The sequence below is a fragment of the Anomaloglossus baeobatrachus genome, chromosome 2, assembly GCF_048569485.1.
Source record: "Anomaloglossus baeobatrachus isolate aAnoBae1 chromosome 2, aAnoBae1.hap1, whole genome shotgun sequence".
NCBI lineage: Eukaryota > Metazoa > Chordata > Amphibia > Anura > Aromobatidae > Anomaloglossus > Anomaloglossus baeobatrachus.
The window spans coordinates 651,751,103-651,769,807 of record NC_134354.1 but is presented as its reverse complement, the minus strand read 5'-3'; the positions used below and the strand labels follow the sequence as shown (position 1 = coordinate 651,769,807).

The 18,705-nt window shown below is 46.8% G+C and overlaps 1 protein-coding gene across 3 annotated transcripts in view; it reads left to right on the top strand.

Annotated features, from left to right (window-relative positions):
* TIMELESS (timeless circadian regulator) overlaps positions 1–18,705 on the top strand; it is a 215,369-nt gene that overhangs the window by 11,474 nt on the left and 185,190 nt on the right. The window contains exons 1-8 of one of the 3 annotated variants that reach the window (XM_075337009.1): positions 4,614–4,691; positions 6,149–6,202; positions 6,459–6,594; positions 7,758–7,911; positions 7,999–8,113; positions 8,886–8,948; positions 16,964–17,065; positions 17,205–17,360. In XM_075337009.1, coding sequence (XP_075193124.1) covers positions 6,498–6,594; positions 7,758–7,911; positions 7,999–8,113; positions 8,886–8,948; positions 16,964–17,065; positions 17,205–17,360 — 687 coding nt within the window. In that variant the 5' untranslated portion in view covers positions 4,614–4,691; positions 6,149–6,202; positions 6,459–6,497. Of the gene's footprint in view, positions 1–4,613; positions 4,692–6,148; positions 6,203–6,458; positions 6,595–7,757; positions 7,912–7,998; positions 8,114–8,885; positions 8,949–16,963; positions 17,066–17,204; positions 17,361–18,705 lie in introns of those variants that run through there. The other 2 variants (XM_075337010.1, XM_075337008.1) reach the window with 2 other exon arrangements.

Here is an 18,705-nt window from a genome sequence, read left to right as displayed (position 1 = left end):
AGTTGTAGCATTAGGTGCAGTGCTGACGTCAGTATCCAGTAAAACGCTGGAAGCTTGTTGCCAGGAGTAATGTTGAAACGTTTTGTTTGAGCAAATTATGGAAAACTAGAGCAAAGGAAAAGTTTCCAGTTAGATACGGCATCCAATCAGACTTAAGCTCTTATTGTGTAAAGGACCTCTGAGACCTGATAGGTGCACTGAGCAGCTTCACAACTTCTCACATAAATATTTAAAAAAAAAAAAAAAATCCCTATATATTTACAGTATATGCATGGACCTGCTCTCTTCATACAAGAATCTATGTATTTCTCTGCATGAATCATTATTGCTTAATATGAACACGCACAGTTGTATTCAGCACATGGTCTTGCATGGAAGTACGTTCAACACAATCGTTTATTTATTTTTACAATTCATGATTATTTCTTCACATTAGTAAGTATACCATAGGTTTTGGCTGCTGTGTACAGTTGCCATTCTAGTGATGAAAGTTGCCAACACTTCTCAGCTTAGAGCAGTAAATGGTCTGTATCATAACTGGAGATAAATAAAAAAAATGTTTTTGTTGTAGGTTGTCTTTATTGTTCATTTATCTCTAAAATTTTAAAAAAAAAAATGCAATGTATTAGACTGTGATTGATTCATCTTTTAATCAACATAAGGTGTAGTTTATGTAATACAGGTGTGCGCTGTATACGTAGAAGTCACTCTTATCAACGCCTACTATGGAGAGACTAGAGTTACCGGTGATTTACGGTAATTTGAGAAGAAAACGTGTCATCATGACTGTCTTTTTACTTGGGTAAACTATATATGAAGGAAAAAAAATCACTCTTTGTGTGTATTCACATTTCATATATATTGAGAGTATTTTGTAAACCTATACAGTGGCCACAATGCCAAAAACATGGTGGGCAGTATTATTTATCTTGTGCTCTGCCCACTGTATATGCACTATGTAAGCACAGACTGCTCATATTACAGGCATGTGGCTGCTGGGTCTGGGTAAGGACACTTACTGCCAGATTCAATGTGCATCTGGAATTAGTGAAACCAAAAAAAATGAAGTGATACAGCTTCACAAACTTGCAGTCCTCTTTATTGTAGTAAGATATTGATGAAAAATATTGCTAGGGTATGTAATTTATTAGAATAAGGCTATGTGCGCACTGGAAAATGGAATTTTCTCAAAAAAATTCCGCAGGTATTCAAAGATTACCGCACCCGCGGTAAAAAACCGCGGCAAACAGCACCCGAAAACCGCATGCAGTTTGCTGCGGTTTTACCGCGGTATTGTTCGCGGTATTGCCGCGGTTTTGACGCGTGCGGGTTGGGATGTGCTTTATTGCATTCAATGCAATAAAGCACATTGAAGAAAAAAAAAAAAGTCATTTTACTCTGAGATAGATAGATAAAGAGACAGAAGAATAGATAGAGGGATAGATAGATAGAGGACAGATCGCTGCATTTCCCACGGTCGGCAGTGAGTTCACATTACCGGCCGTGGGAAATGACCGGTAATTACCTCTGCTGTCTGCTGCATTCATTCAGCGCTGTGACAGTCGCGGCTGGATGTAAGCAGCGCAGGACCTGTGGATTACGCCGGAGCTTTGTTTCGGGAGGGGTTAATAAAAGGGTGAACGAGGCTTGTTTGTTTTATTTAAAATAAAGTATTTTTCTGTGTGTGTTTATTCACCTTACTTACGGGTTGATCATGTCAGCTGTCACATAGACACTGCCATGATCAAGCCTGGAGTTAATGGCGGCGATCTGCCACCATTAACCCCTTGTATTACCCTGACCGCCACTGCTACACGGCGGCAGGAAGAGCCGGGGACACGCCGGTGCTGCCGCATAATGCATGCGACAGTCCCGGGGCAGCTGCGACTGATATTCTCGGCTGTGGGAGGGGGAGTGAGGCGGGGGACATTAACCCTGCCCCTCTCCCTCCCCAGCCTGAGAATACCGGGCCGCCGCTGTGTGCTTACCTCGGCTGGACGGTAAATATGCAGCGGAGCCCACATTCTTTGTTTTCTATATTTCCGTTTGCTTTCTATGTGTGTTCTATGTGTCTGTGTCTGTGTTCTATGTCTGTGATGTCTGTGTGTGTGTGATCTGTGTGTGTGCTTACTCTCTGCATGGCTTCCTCTTCCTGTAATGACATCACTTCCCTGCAAAACCGCAGACAAGCGATGTACATTACCGGAGGTAAACCGCGAAATACCGCAGGGAATAACGCAGGAAAACGCAGTGAACCGCACAGAATTTGCTGCCTGCGTTATTCCCTGCGGGATTTCACGATTAACATTGGAGTCAATTTAGTGAAATCCCGCAGCGACGTGCGGAAAAGAATTGACATGCAATTGTTTTTGCTGCGGGAATCCCGCAGCAAAACATGCAGCTGTCAAATTCCGCCTAGTGCGCACAGGATTTTTTTTGCCCATAGGTTTTGCTGGTGATTCACTGCAGAGATGTTATGAACATTTTCTGCAGCGAAACATGCAGCAAAACCGCAAAAAATCCGCAGCAAAATCCGGTAAGTGCGCACATAGCCTTATACGCGTTTTGGATGTTGCAACGTCTGTGCCTTAGGAGTAGAGATGAGCAAACCTGACATTCGGAATCAGAGGTCCAAAAAAACAGGTTCAGGTGAGTGACGAGCAAGAACCACTCAAGCTAGCAGCGCTGTGCTTGGGTATGAGTGATGCACAGCACTGTGCAAGCCGCGTGCAGTGCTTGATCAGCTCACATTTGAGTTAAAATCCGTGTGATCAGATGTAGTGTATGTGCCGCCCCCGTGGAAGCAGCCGAGCTGCTCGGATCCGGGTTCGCTGTGGCTCGAGGGTCTACGGACCCGGGGGTCATGCGGCAACTCAAATGAAGGGGGAGTGGAGTATGTACAGGTGAGTTTAGATGTTATTCGTGACGCCACCCGTGGTGTACGGTAATTTGGGAGTACCGCCGCTGCCGTTGGGAGTACCCGGGTGATGAAGTGGGGCAGCAAGGTAATGCCCCGGGACTCGGTGTGGGATGCAGCGGTCACTCTCTTACTAACTCAGTCAATAAGCAGACGCTGACAACCGGGTAAGCCAACTCTCTGGGTGCCGCTGCTACTGAGGGGAGCTCGCCCGGGTCCTGTCCCCTATAGTGTTTGCTGGTGATCCGTTACCTGCCTCCTGGCACTAAGTTTAACTTCAACGTGGTGGCCCAGTAGTATGGAACTTGCTGGGTCCCGCTCCCCACTGTGGCTAAGTGTGGGAGCTTGCTCTCAGGGCTCACGCTTGGGATTTTCTGGACCGTTTTGTATTGGAAAGTCCTATCCCCCTCGTTGTGCTAATGCCCCGATTCTGGAGCGGGTGGGAACGGATCATAAAAGCTCTGTTCTCCTCAGGTGAATTGTCGGGTTGCCTGAAGCTACTCCCTGACCTTGGTTCTGTGTACCCCGCCGTGCCTTCGGTCCCAGACCGGTGACAGTGCTAGGCTGCCGGATGTCCTCCTCGACAGGTCCAGGCACCTTGCCACAATCCCCTGTGACCGGGGGTCCGACTCCTCTAGGTTCAGACCACTGTCTGCAACCTAGACAGTTTCTCTTGGGAGCCACCGCTCCCGACCTCCTCTCATTCTCTCTACTCTCTTCACTCCCTCTGCCTTTACAAATCACCTCCCCTCCCTGCCCCCCAGGTGAGCGACTCTATTCCACTCAAGCCGTCCTCTGTTGTGCCTGGTAGGTGTGGTGCAGGGTGTATCTAGGATTTGATTTGCTGTTGGAGGCAACACTGTCAGATAGGGATCCAGAACCATGAGGGAGGTGGAATACTGCACGGAAGGATAGGCTGTGCAGCACCCTGTGACGACCTCTAGTCCAGGGACGTCACATGTACACACACAAACCACCTTGCCCACCCTGCTCCGGAAGTGTTTTGCTTATGGGCCATTAGCACAGCGCGTCACTTGCTTGAGCCTCGAACCTAAAACCTTGTGGGCTTTTGGATTTTTTTTTTTTTTTTTTGGGTGCTTGGTTTCCAAACCCGAACCTTGAGCCTCAGGTTTGCTCATCTCTACTTAAAATGCTGCAATTTCAATCATTTACATGTCCTAGCAATGTTTTTCACAAATATATTACTACAATACAGAGGACTGGCAGTTTGTGAATCACTTCATCTTCTGTCTTCACACGTCCCGGCAGAGATGGTTCCGTGCTCCAGACTATCGTGGTGAGGTGGACTAGTGTTTATTACTTGCTTGAGTGAAAGATTACTCTCATTTCACAGATTGGAAATTAGTTTTGTGCAAATTGGAACATAAATACATTTCTGGTTAAATGAAGTATTGAAAATACAAAGTTTATCCATCGCATCAGCCACGTTGAGACTTTACAATTGGGATACCTGAAAGTTATAAAATGGTGACCTGAATTTTTGTCAGTGAGGCCCTGGCTGACATGATGTGCTGCTTGTAGATGAGCGAGTGAGATGTAGGTTAGTTCAGGGAGGACCTCTGGTAAATGGAGTGCTTGCATAACCTGGGTTATGAGTTGTGCCCTCCCTATCCCCTCCCCGCCTTCTCCCAGCCTTTTGTCAGCTCCTGAGTATTTCCTTTGCAGCTGCTGCTGTGAATATTTGGAGATCAGAAGGTTTCAAGTTAAGAGGAGCTGCAACGTTTTCCAAAAGCAGCATTTTTCTGATGTGCAGGTATGGACAAGGTACAGAGAAGTGATGACTTTGTATATTTTATGGTCGTGTGAGCCTTCTCAATAACCTGTGCGCTGTATGACACTATTTTTGGAGCTTTTGTGATTGCACACTGGGTTATAGGAAGGACGCTTTCCGGTGGCTAAAGAGTGTACCTGTAATACATGCTGGTGGAGAGGGAAAGCACTTTAACAGTGAAGTTGACCTAAGTGAGCCAAGTAAGGCTATGTGCGCACGTTGCGTACTAGCCTGCAGAAATTTCTGCAGCGATCTGAAGAGCACATGTGCGCTTTAGATCGCTGCAGAAATGTCCGTAGTGAGCGCCGATTCCATGCGCTCTGCCTGCAGCTCCTGCCATAGACAGAGCAGGAGCTGCCGGCAAAGCGCAGGAAAGAAGTGACATGTCACTTCTTTTTGCGCAGCGCTTCGGCAGTAGCCGAAGCGCTGCGCTCTGAGACGCCACGTGCGTACGGCCCCTGCACAATCTCCATAGACTGTGCAGGGGACGCAGGACGCAACGTGCGCACATAGCCTTATTGTTGTGGTGCCTAATAAATCCATACAATGTTTCTACTAAATTTACTTTTTTATCCTGTAGCTGAAGAGTCCTTAAAAGTTTCACTGCATAATATTGTGAATGGCATTTTCCATTGGGACCTGTTTGTAATTCTTTGTGGGCTTTATTGATAGGTTGATTTAGTCATATGTATAGCTAGTGAAAGTAGAAAGTTATTGTAAAAATGTAATTGGGATTTTTTTTTTTTTTTGCCCTACTACAGTGTGCCCGGGGCCATATGCCTAATGTATAGTCCTTATATATGGAAGAAATTAACTTTAAAGCTTGTGTATGTGTAAATATATAGAGTTCAGTACTCTGTAAATTAAAGTGTTAATCCCAACTTCACGATGCTGAAGTTTTCTTATCCGTCCAGTTTCTTATTCGGGGCTGAAGTCTGTTTCTTATTCGGCTATTATTTATTTTGTTTTATAAATATGTAAATATCAGGTAACTAAGCAAAGCACTTTGCTTAGTAACCCGATGTGTACCCAGGCTACGTGTGTAGGGAGCCAGCACTAAGCGGTGTACGCTGGTAACCAGGGTAAATATCGGGTAACCAAGCAAAGCGCTTTGCTTAGTTACCCGATATATTTACCCTGGTTACCAAGCGCAGCATCGTTATACGAGTCGCTGGTGGCCTGTCGCTGGTGAGATCTGCCTGATTGACAGCTCACCAGCGACCATGTAACGACGCTCCAGAAATCCTGACCAGGTCGTATTGTGGTCGGAATCGCTGGTACGTCGTTTAGTGAGACTGTACCCCAAGTTCCATTGCTGTAATAAAAGGATAATGCCAGAAATGATATGGAAAGGCCTGTTACATGGGCATGTTATCTCACTGTTTCCCTTTTACTGTACGTTATCTCATTTAATAGTGAACACTTTTCCTTTCTGACAGGCCATATTGGTGTATAAGAATTGTATGTTTTACCCTTGAGCTGCTCTCCACCAGGTTAGTATGTCTTGGGAATCACGCTCCAATAATTGCAGAATTGTGTGGCAAAACTAAAACCACAATCAATAGCAAAGAGGCCAAAATTGATTTCGTACATCTCCCTTTTCTCTACTTTATTCTACACAGAAAGTGTTGGTGATAAGTGCTACAGTTGTGTGACCACAGGCTGAGATGTGTGTGACCATAGGCTTAAATATATTTATTTTATATGTATCTAAATTGTAAGGTGCTGACTTTTCTTTCCAATTGTCAGGTGAAGGACACCGATATTCCCTAAAGTGCCAAGAAATTTATGGACTTGTACATGATGAACTGTGAGTTATTAGCAACGTGTAGTGCCTTGGGGTACTTAGAGGGCGATACATACCACAAAGAACCCGATTGCCTTGGTGAGTACGTATTTGTTGCAAAGCATTTGTAATTGCCACATGCACGTAGTATTAATGGATATTACTATATAGCAGTTGTTTTAACCTTGGAATTGAACCATATTTTTAATAGAATTACTTACATATTGTGCTGTGTACTGTACAGCAGTGAAATAACTTGCTTGTTATGTACCGTATTTTTCGGACTATAAGACGCACCGGACTATAAGACGCACACTGGTTTTAGAGGAAGAAAATAGGAAAATTAAAATTTTATGCAAAAAGTGTGGTCATGACACACTGTTATGGGGTGAGGATCTGCTGATGACACTGTTATGGGGGTAATGTTCCCAAATTCTCTACTAAGGTACCCCATCTTTGTAATGATCCTCCTGCCTTGTATATGATCCCCATCCTTGTATATATGTCCCTCATCCTGGTATAGAACCCATCCTGATAAATATCCCCATCCTGCTATAAATGACTTGATAATGCTTACCTAAACAGTCGCTCTGCGGTGGAGTTGGGCCATATGGGTGTCCCCGTTCTCTGGTGCCAGCGTCTCCTCTATTGACCATCTTCATCCTCCTTCTGAAGCATGTGTGCATGACGCGTCCTACGTCATACACAATCGCCGGTCCCGCGCAGGCGCACTACAATACTTTTGATCTGCAATGCTCAGGGCAGATCAAAGTGCACCTGCACATTACCTCAATGCTGGCTAGCGTGGATGACTTAGGACGCCTCATGCACACAGGCTTCGTAAGAAGGAGGACAAAGGTGGCCGAAAGAGGGGGCGACGACACCGGAGAACGGAGACGCCCATATGACCCAACTCCACCGCAGCGACTGTTTACATGAGTATTATAAAGTCATTTTTATGTTCTACACAGCAGCCTGGGCTCTTATATACAGCATGTTAGACTGCTGTATATAAGAGCCCACTGGTGGTGGCCGCAGCTTATAGTCACCAAATCTGGTGACAGGTTTCTTTTTAAAAACGCATAGTATATGGATGGCATACGCATGTCATTCAGATTCTAGGCAAGAAAAAAAATCGCACTTGCATAACATTTGGAATTACATATGCAAGTCACTCGTACACTTTTCGGGATGAGAATCAGAGCGATTATGCACTATTGGGTGTGAGGCCTAATAAACATTATTCTCACGTTCCCTTTTAGAGAGTGTGAAAGACTTGATTCGATACCTCCGTCATGAGGATGAAACCAGAGATATTCGACAACAGTTAGGTGCTGCCCAAATTCTGCAGAATGATCTTGTGCCTTTAGTCATTCAGCATCACAATGACAAGCAGCTCTTTGATGCTGTCATCAGGTAACTCGTATGTTATCATTGGCCAGGGTGTAGTGAGATGTTTCAGATTATCCATGTATCATAACCGGACTACACTGTTCTCTACAGGTTAATGGTAAACTTAACCCAGCCTGCATTTCTGTGCTTTGGGAAAGTTCCCCAAGACCCCACTTTTCGCCATCATTTCCTGCAAGTTGTGTCCTACCTTCAGGCTTATAAAGAGGTGAGGTTACATTTTGTATTCAGTCTTAGTAACATTTCTGGTAAAATTCTAAAACACAGACCATTTCTCTAGCGTCAGCATTGTTAGAAAATCGGTCACATCTGGCCAGAATTGGCTTACAGACAGACTTTAACTCTATTCCTGCCAGGACAATTTTTTTCACTTTTGACAGTCACAAATAAAAGCTATGGTATAAAAAAGAATCAGACTAATCACCCATTCCCAGTTATTTGTCGAAGCTAGAAAACCTATGAAAATGGAGCTAGAAAATGCAAACAAGCAATTTACACTCTTGAACACTCATATATGCAATTATTGTAAGCTTAAACTCTGTCCCAAGCAAAACTTCACCTATATCTAATTGTACCTATTCACATATCTAGAGCCGAAGATATAAAACATGTCCTCAGTCTCTCTTTTTGCTGTTATTTTCTCCTTATCCCACTGGTCTTTTACATATTGAACCAAAGGATAGAGCTATAAATGCCAAGTCTTGATTACTGATCTAGAGCTCATGAAGTTGTGATGTATTGCAAACATTGCCTGTAGTAAAAGGGGTTAACATTAGCATCTGATCCAATCCCTATTTGATAAAGGGGCTAAGAGGTTTTTTGCTTTGTTGCAATTTGTTTTGCCTATGGTCCATTATTGGAAGTGTTCTTAGTGTTATCACGTTTTATATTTTTCCATTTGCTATTTATCAACCTTTGAATAATTTGCCTTGTAGTAGGTGCAATTTTGATTTGACGTTGTGTCTTTCTGTTGTTATCAGGCCTTTGCAAATGAACGACTCTTTGTAGTCTTGAGTGAAAAGCTTTACGATTTGCTGCAGATGGTAAGTGGTGTATAATTCCAATTTATCTATTTTTTTTTTTTGTTTGTAAATTCATGCAAAATGTAAATGAAGTTCAATTTCTTTGTCGCTCCATTGGGAGACCCAGACAATTGGGTGTATAGGCTATGCCTCCGGAGGCCGCACAAAGTATTACACTAAAAGTGTAAAGCCCCTCCCCTTCTGCCTATACACCCCCCGTGCTCCCACGGGCTCCTCAGTTTTTTGCTTTGTGCGAAGGAGGCAGACATGCACGCATAGCTCCACAGATTAGTCAGCAGCAGGTGCTGACTATGTCGGATGGAAGAAAAGAGGGCCCTTAACAGGGCCCCCAGCATGCTCCCTTCTCACCCCACTCTTGTCGGCGGTGTTGTTAAGGTTGAGGTATCCATTGCGGGTACGGAGGCTGGAGCCCACATGCTGTTTTCCTTCCCCATCCCCCTTAGGGCTCTGGGTGAAGTGGGATCCTATCGGTCTCCAGGCACTGAGACCGTGCTCCATCCACAGCTCCTGAGGACCCTGCTGGATAGGAGCCGAGTATCGTTCAGGGACATGGCCCTGCTACTTTGAGGTACTCTGTGTCCCCGTGGGGACTGCGCACAGCAACACTCCAGCATTGCTGGGTGTGCTAGTGCACCGGGGACCGCGGCGCTGACCGCGTTCGTGCCATTATACACTGCAGCATCGCTGAGTGTATTACTGTATGGGGACTACCGCGCTGACCGCCGCTGCCATTGTTATCACTGCGGCGCGGCTGGGACTGTTAGTGCGCCGGGGACTTCCGCGCAGACCGCGCTTATACGGCGGCCGCGCTTATAACTCGAGTCCCCGGCTTTTGGGCCTAGTCTCTTTTTCTTCCCGCCCCCAGCCCTGACAGTCAGGGGAAGGGCGGGACGCTGTACAGCACGGCAGCACTGAGGGCTGGAGCATGCTTTGCATACTCCACCCCCCTCACTGTGCACAGTGGGGCACCAGTTCCCGCACTTTCTGGGTCACGCCCACGGCTCCCTCCTCTCCTCAGGACGCCGGCAGCCATTCCTGTCAGCTCCTCGGACGCTGCAGAGGGGAGACAAGCTCTGGGGGACCCAGGCAGGGATTCTGGTGGCCACACAACCGCTTTAAGCGGGCGGTAAGCAGCACCTCAGGTGCTGGCCCCACTTGGTGCAGAAGTGTATTTATAGTTTATATGTTTACAGGCTATACTTTACACTGTATGGTGCACAGTTGATTTCTGGCTATATACCCTGTTGTGTTGCTCAAAGGAGACAACAGCATGGCGCCCACAAGAAGCAGGGGTGCCAAAACACAGGCTTACTATGCTGCCTGCACCGCATGTACAACCTCGCTACCGGCAGGTTCCACTGACCCTCATTGTGTGCACTGCTTGGCCCCTGTGGCACTTACTCAACCGGAGCCTCTGCTAAGGGGGGCCCAGGGGGAACAACCAGCTAACACTGTCCAGGTGACAGGGACGGAGTTTGCAGTTTTTACTGACAGACTTTCTGAGACTATGGCCAAGATTCTAGAAGCTTTGCAGTCCAGACCGGTATCTCAGACCATGGGCACTGTGGAATCACTGCCCCCTGGTTCCCCTCAGTCGGAACAACAATGTTCCCCCGGGGTGTCGCATAGATCCCAGGGTGAGGTCTCTAACACGGACCGCAGCCCCAGACCGCCTAAGCGAGCTCGCTGGGAAATCCCCTCGACCTCAAGACTCTGTTCAGGGTCTCAGAGGGAGGACTCTCTGTATGATGAAGCGGAGGTAGCTGATCAGGATTCTGATCCTGAGGCCGCTCTCAACCTTGATACTCCTGATGGTGACGCCATAGTGAATGATCTTATCGCGTCCATACATCAAATGTTGGATATTTCTCCCTCGGCTCCTCCAGCGGAGGAGTCAGCCTCTCAGCAGGAGAAATTCCGTTTCAGGTTCCCCAAGCGTACAAAGAGTATGTTTCTGGATCACTCCGATTTCAGAGAGGCAGTCCAGAAACACCGAGTTTGTCCAGATAAGCGTTTTCCCAAGCGCCTTAAGGATACACGTTATCCCTTCCCCCCTGACGTGGTCAAGGGCTGGACTCAGTGTCCCAAGGTGGATCCTCCAATCTCCAGACTGGCGGCTAGATCCTTAGTTGCAGTTGAAGATGGGGCTTCGCTCAAGGATGCCACTGACAGACAGATGGAGCTCTGGTTGAAATCCATCTATGAAGCTATCGGCGCGTCTTTTGCTCCAGCATTCGCAGCCGTATGGGCACTCCAAGCTATCTCAGCGGGTCAAGCGCAAATTGACGCACTCACACGTACGTCTGCGCCGCAAGTGGCGTCCATAACTTCTCAAACGTCGGCATTTGCGTCCTACGCTATTAATGCTGTCCTGGACTCTGCGAGCCGTACGGCGGTTGCAGCCGACAATTCGGTGGCAATACGCAGGGCCTTGTGGCTACGGGAATGGAAGGCAGATTCGGCTTCCAAAAAGTCCTTAACCGGTTTGCCATTTTCTGGCGACCGTTTGTTTGGTGAGAGGCTGGATGAGATTATCAAACAATCCAAGGGAAAGGAAACATCCTTACCCCAGGCCAAACCAAAATTACCCCAACAGAGGAGGGGACAGTCGAGGTTTCGGTCCTTTCGGGGTGCGGGCAGCTCCCAATTCTCCTCGTACAAAAGGCCTCAGAAGGATCAGAGGAACTCCGATCCATGGCGGTCTAAGTCACGCCCTAAAAAGACCGCTGGAGGTGCCGCTATCAAGGCGGCTTCCTCATGACTTGCGGCCTCCTCACACCGCATCCTCGGTCGGTGGCAGACTCTCCCGCTTTTCCGACATTTGGCTGCCACAGGTAAAAGACCGTTGGGTGCGAGACATCCTGTCTCACGGTTACAGGATAGAGTTCAGCTCTCGTCCTCCGACTCGATTTTTCAGAACATCTCCGCCTCCCGAGCGAGCCGATGCTCTTCTGCAGGCGCTGGGCACTCTGAAGGCAGAAGGAGTGGTGGTCCCCGTTCCTCTTCAGCAACAGTGTCACGGTTTTTACTCCAACCTGTTTGTGGTTCCAAAGAAGGACGGGTCTTTCCGTCCTGTCCTGGACCTAAAACTGCTCAACAAACACGTAAAGACCAGGCGGTTCCGGATGGAATCCCTCCGCTCCGTCATCGCCTCAATGTCCCAAGGAGATTTCCTTGCATCGATCGATATCAAAGATGCTTATCTCCACGTACCGATTGCTCCAGAGCATCAGCGCTTCCTGCGCTTCGCCATAGGAGACGAACACCTTCAGTTCGTGGCACTGCTGTTCGGCCTGGCGACAGCCCCACGGGTTTTCACCAAGGTCATGGCTGCAGTAGTGGCGGTCCTCCACTCTCAGGGTCACTCGGTGATCCCTTACTTAGACGATCTGCTGGTCAAGGCTCCCTCTCAAGAGGCATGCCAGCACAGCCTCACCGCTACTCTGGAGACTCTCCAGAGTTTCGGGTGGATCATCAATTTTCCAAAGTCAAATCTGACACCGGCCCAATCGCTCACATACCTTGGCATGGAGTTTCATACCCTCTCAGCGATAGTGAAGCTTCCGCTGAACAAGCAGCGTTCACTACAGACGGGGGTGCAATCTCTCCTTCAGGGTCAGTCACACCCCTTGAGGCGCCTCATGCACTTCCTGGGGAAGATGGTGGCAGCAATGGAGGCAGTCCCTTTCGCGCAGTTTCACCTGCGTCCTCTTCAATGGGACATCCTACGCAAATGGGACAGGAAGCCGACGTCCCTCGACAGGAGCGTCTCCCTCTCTCAGGCAACCAAAGCTTCCCTTCGGTGGTGGCTTCTTCCCACTTCATTATCGAAGGGGAAATCCTTCCTACCCCCATCCTGGGCGGTGGTCACGACGGACGCGAGTCTGTCAGGGTGGGGAGCGGTCTTTCTCCACCACAGGGCTCAGGGGACTTGGACTCAGACAGAGTCTTCCCTTCAGATCAATGTTCTGGAGATAAGGGCAGTGTATCTGGCCCTAAAAGCGTTCCAGCAGTGGCTGGAAGGCAGGCAGATCCGAATTCAGTCGGACAACTCCACAGCGGTGGCTTACATCAACCACCAAGGAGGAACACGCAGTCGGCAAGCCTTCCAGGAAGTCCGGCGGATTTTGATGTGGGTGGAAGCCACGGCCTCCACCATCTCCGCAGTTCACATCCCGGGCGTGGATAACTGGGAAGCGGATTTTCTCAGTCGCCAGGGCATGGACGCAGGGGAATGGTCCCTTCACCCGGACGTGTTTCAGGAGATCTGTTGCCACTGGGGGATGCCGGACGTCGACCTAATGGCGTCCCGGCACAACAACAAGGTCACGGCATTCATGGCACGTTCTCACGATGACAGAGCTCTGGCGGCAGACGCCTTAGTTCAGGATTGGTCGCAGTTTCAGCTCCCTTATGTGTTTCCTCCGCTGGCACTGTTGCCCAGAGTGTTACGCAAGATCAGGGCCGACTGCCGCCGCGCCATCCTCGTCGCTCCAGACTGGCCGAGGAGGTCGTGGTACCCGGATCTGTGGCATCTCACGGTCGGCCAACCGTGGGCACTACCAGACCGACCAGACTTGCTGTCTCAAGGGCCGTTTTTCCATCTGAATTCTGCGGCCCTCAACCTGACTGTGTGGCCATTGAGTCCTGGATCTTAGCGTCTTCAGGATTATCTCAAGAGGTCATTGCCACTATGAGACAGGCCAGGAAACCAACGTCCGCCAAGATCTACCACAGGACGTGGAAAATATTCCTGTCGTGGTGCTCTGATCAGGGTTTTTCTCCCTGGCCATTTGCCTTGCACACTTTTCTGTCCTTTCTTCAGTCCGGATTGGAAAAGGGTTTGTCGCTTGGCTCCCTTAAGGGACAAGTCTCTGCGCTCTCTGTGTTTTTTCAGAAGCGCTTGGCCAGACTTCCACAGGTACGCACGTTCCTGCAGGGGGTTTGTCACATCGTCCCTCCTTACAAACGTCCGTTGGAACCCTGGGATCTGAACAGGGTGCTGATGGTTCTTCAGAAACCACCGTTCGAGCCAATGAGGGATATTTCTCTCGCACGCCTTTCGCAGAAAGTGGTTTTCCTAGTAGCAGTCACTTCACTTCGGAGAGTGTCTGAGCTAGCAGCATTGTCATGCAAAGCCCGTTTCCTGGTGTTTCACCAGGACAAGGTGGTTCTGCGTCCGGTTCCGGAATTTCTCCCTAAGGTGGTATCCTCTTTTCATCTCAATCAGGATATCTCCTTACCCTCTTTTTGCCCTCATCCAATTCACCAATGTGAAAAGGATTTTCACTTGTTAGATCTGGTGAGAGCACTCAGACTCTACATTTCTCGTACGGCGCCCCTGCGCCGCTCGGATGCACTCTTTGTCCTTGTCGCTGGCCAGCGTAAAGGGTCACAGGCTTCCAAATCAACCCTGGCTCGGTAGATCAAGGAACCAATTCTAGAAGCTTACCGTTCAGCTGGGCTTCCGGTTCCCTCAGGGCTGAAGGCCCATTCTACCAGAGCCGTGGGTGCGTCCTGGGCTTTGAGGCACCAGGCTACGGCTCAGCAGGTGTGTCAGGCGGCTACCTAGTCGAGCCTGCACACTTTCACGAAACACTATCAGGTGCATACCTATGCTTCGGCGGATGCCAGCCTAGGTAGGCGAGTCCTTCAGGCGGCGGTTGCCCACCTGTAGGACGGAGCCGTTACGGCTCTATTATGAGGTATTATTTACCCACCCAGGGACTGCTTTTGGACGTCCCAATTGTCTGGGTCTCCCAATGGAGCGACAAAGAAGAAGGGAATTTTGTTTACTTACCGTAAATTCCTTTTCTTCTAGCTCCAATTGGGAGACCCAGCACCCGCCCCTGTTTTTTGTGTACACATGTTGTTCATGTTGAATGGTTTCAGTTCTCCGATATTCCTTCGGATTGAATTTACTTTTAAACCAGTTTATAATTTTTTCCTCCTTCTTTTGCACCAAAACTGAGGAGCCCGTGGGAGCACGGGGGGTGTATAGGCAGAAGGGGAGGGGCTTTACACTTTTAGTGTAATACTTTGTGCGGCCTCCGGAGGCATAGCCTATACACCCAATTGTCTGGGTCTCCCAATTGGAGCTAGAAGAAAAGGAATTTACGGTAAGTAAACAAAATTCCCTTCTTTGCTTTGTCCTGAATTGCCTATCACTTTGCAAATCTAATTTTACCTGGGATTCCAAAGCACAGCAGTAACATCCGATATGTTCCAATATTTTAGAATAGTATTCAGTTTCTCCGAAGAAACTGTTGAATAATTACCCAACATAAAACATTTATAGTACATCCTATGTGGTGTCCCACATATGGAGCAGGCTCAGGAGCGGAGCCTGTACCATACCAGGTAGATGCCGGCTATCTTATATAGCCATAATTTCCTGTAACTGTACCAACTGAAGTGTGCTCCAATCGATTTCTGACAGCAGTTTTTAAATAACATCAGTGTCCGATCGCGTGATCGGAGGGAGCCAATGGGTCATCAGGACAGCCGGGAACCTGCTGAAGACTCTTCATCATCACCATCTCTGTGGACTTCATAGGGGAACATCTTTTTCACTATATACGTCAATACTGTGGTATTGTACCATATCTTATAAATGATCGAACCATTGCAAATAAAAAGTAAAGTTAAAAAATAAGTTTTTGAAAAAATAGAATATATAAAAATTCAATTCTCCCCCCATTTTAAAAATTAGGTAATAGGTTTATATATATATTTGGTTTTGCGGCTTTCAAGTGCAATGTATCAAAATTAGTGATGGGCGGACTCACAGATTCCTGGGATCGGCGAGTCCAACTGGTTTTAAAAATAAACCTCAGTTTGGGCCCGGAATCGATCCCAGATATCTGACCGGATGCCAGTCCCCACATAAGTCTATGGGAACCCGAATCGGGCCTCTTAAAAATGCTGATAGCAGGGCTAGGAGGATTGGAGCAAGCGCTTTATACTTAACTGTCTCCGAGCAGCTGCAACGCTTTTTTCGGGGCCACTCATTATCCTTCATACATATGCACTGCTTCCCCTGCCCTCCGGCAGTCCCTGCGTCTTTGGTTGCAGTCAGAAACACCCCACCCTGTGTGACAGCGAGTCTGACTACTCAGGCGCTGTCTGTGTGTCTATATTGGTGTAAAAATGAATAAATAAAAACAAATTTGCATAGGGTTCCCCCATATTATGATACCCAGCACAGATAAAGCATATGGCTACAGGCTGCAATCCCCAGCCGTGTGCTTATCTTCACTATATATCAGAATAAGAGGGACCACGGGACGTTTTAAAATATAAAATAAATTTGATCTGTAAGCACCGTAAAGAGAAAAAGATTGAAACAGGAATGTGGTTTTTCGGTTGACACAACACCGCAGTAAGCAATCAAAACATATCTACACGAAAATGGTTTAATTAAATCCTTGAGCTTGTGGCACAAAAACCAAACACTCTCACAGCTCCATTGACATAAAAATGGACACGTTATTGCTGATTAAAACCTAAATTTTTATTTTTATAAATATTTTTTTTTACAAAGCTTTAAATAATAATAATAATAATAATAATAATGATAAGTATAAATAAAAAAAAGAAAACTACACAAGTATGGTGTTTCTGTACCTGTAATGACATGAAAAATCATACTGTGAGGTCACTTTTACAGCACAATAAACTGTAAAAACAGCCAAAAAAACTATTGGAGTAATGTTATTGTCATAATTTTAATGCACTTTTTTTTTTTTTTTTTACCTTTTTACTGTTCATTAAATAGTAAAATGAATGGTGTCATTCTAACCTGCAATTTGTCCTTCAAAAACAATCCGTCATATGCTGATGCGGATGGAAATAAATATAAAACATTTATGGCTCTTTAAAAAGGAAAATTAGAAACGAAACTGCAAAAATGGTAAATTGCCCAGTCTGGAAAGGGATTAATTTGTATTGCATATTAATTAACAGTTTTATAGTTTTCATAATACATTTATTCTTGCGTTATGTTTGTTTTTTAGGACTGGGAGCAGCGTGAAGAGGAACATAATTTGCTGATTGAAAGGATTCTTTTACTAGTGCGAAATCTCCTTCATGTTCCCGCTGATCCTGATGAGGAGAAGGTACAATTATTTACAGGCATTGAATCACATGTTGAAACATATTCTGTCACATCGAATGCTTTCATGTCTACACAAGTGTAAAATGACTAAAATGTTTGTTTCTATATTCTCTTTTTTCCATTACATTTTGCCTCTTCAGAATGTGGATGATGACGCTAGTATTCATGACAAAATATTATGGGCAATCCACATGAGTGGTATGGATGATCTTGTGAAGTTCTTGGCTAGTTCGGAAACAGAGCAGCAATGGAGCATGCATGTTCTAGAAACCGTCTCTCTAATGTTCCGGGATCAGGTGAGTTACTGACAAACATCAACAAGAAATGATTATTTGTCTAAGTTGTTCTTTTTGATATTTTATGGGTATATAATTGTATAATAGTTTAGCAAGTGTGATCAACTCGCCAAAAAGAGCATAAAATTCAAAAAACATCACAGAAAAAAGACAACTATATTTCTCTATCGCTTCATTGGGGGGACACAGGGGACTATGGGTGTATGCTGCTGACACTAGGAAAAAAAAAAGTTAGCTCCTCCTTAGCATGGTACAGCCACCAACTGGCACAAAGGTAATCCATTTTAGCTTAATGTACAATCACTCCCTGGATCTGCTCTGCCATTTTGGAAGCATATCGAGCAAAGGACAGGCCTACCCCACCGAGGGTTAAGGCACACCCCACCCATGAATTTTGAGTGTCCTGGGCCACAGAGCATCAAGCTTCAGTGTCACAGCTTTGTAAGGCTGCTACTTGGTTTTCCTTTCATACCTTCTCCAAGCTCTACTGAGTTCACACTTACGCCTCAGCAGATGCGAGTTTAGGTAGGAAGGTTCAGCAAGCGGCAGTTGATCGGACCTCGACCCGATGCGGGCATTCTTCCTACTCCTTATTCCATACTTGGGACTGCTATTGCACTTTCTATAGTCTACCTTGTCCCCCAAGGAAGCTATAGAGAGAGGATTTTGTGTACTTGCTGTAAAATCTTTCTCTGAGCCTTTCCCAAAGAGGAGCACACTTCATTATTTTCACTAGAAATAGGTTAATGGATCAAGGTTTAAGCAGCAGAAAATGCTAACCACATTTAAAGAGGTGGTCCGAAGGCTGAAGAAATTTAAGTTTGAATCCTTATCAATTTATTGCCCCAATCTACACTAATTTCTATTATGGCTGCATTAAAATTTAATGCCCTTCTCTGATTACACTAACTACTATTGATTTTTTCTTTGTCGCTCCATTGGGAGACCCAGACAATTGGGTGTATAGCTTCTGCCTCTGGAGGCCACACAAAGTATTACACTTTAAAAAGTGTAACCCCTCCCCTCTGCCTATACACCCTCCCGTGGACCACGGGCTCCTCAGTTTTATGCTTTGTGTGGAAGGAGGCACACATCCACTCATGCATTCTCATACTAGTTATGTCGGTTGGAAGAAAAGAGGGCCCCCACGGGGCCCCCGGCATGTTCCCTTCTCACCCCACTATGTCGGCGGTATTGTTAAGGTTGAGGTACCCATTGCGGGTACAAAGGCTGGAGCCACATGCCGTCTCCTTCACCATCCCTTATGCGGCTCTGGGAGAAGTGGGATCCAGAGCGGTCATCCATTTGCTGGGACCGTGCTCCATCCGCAGCCCCTGGTGGAACC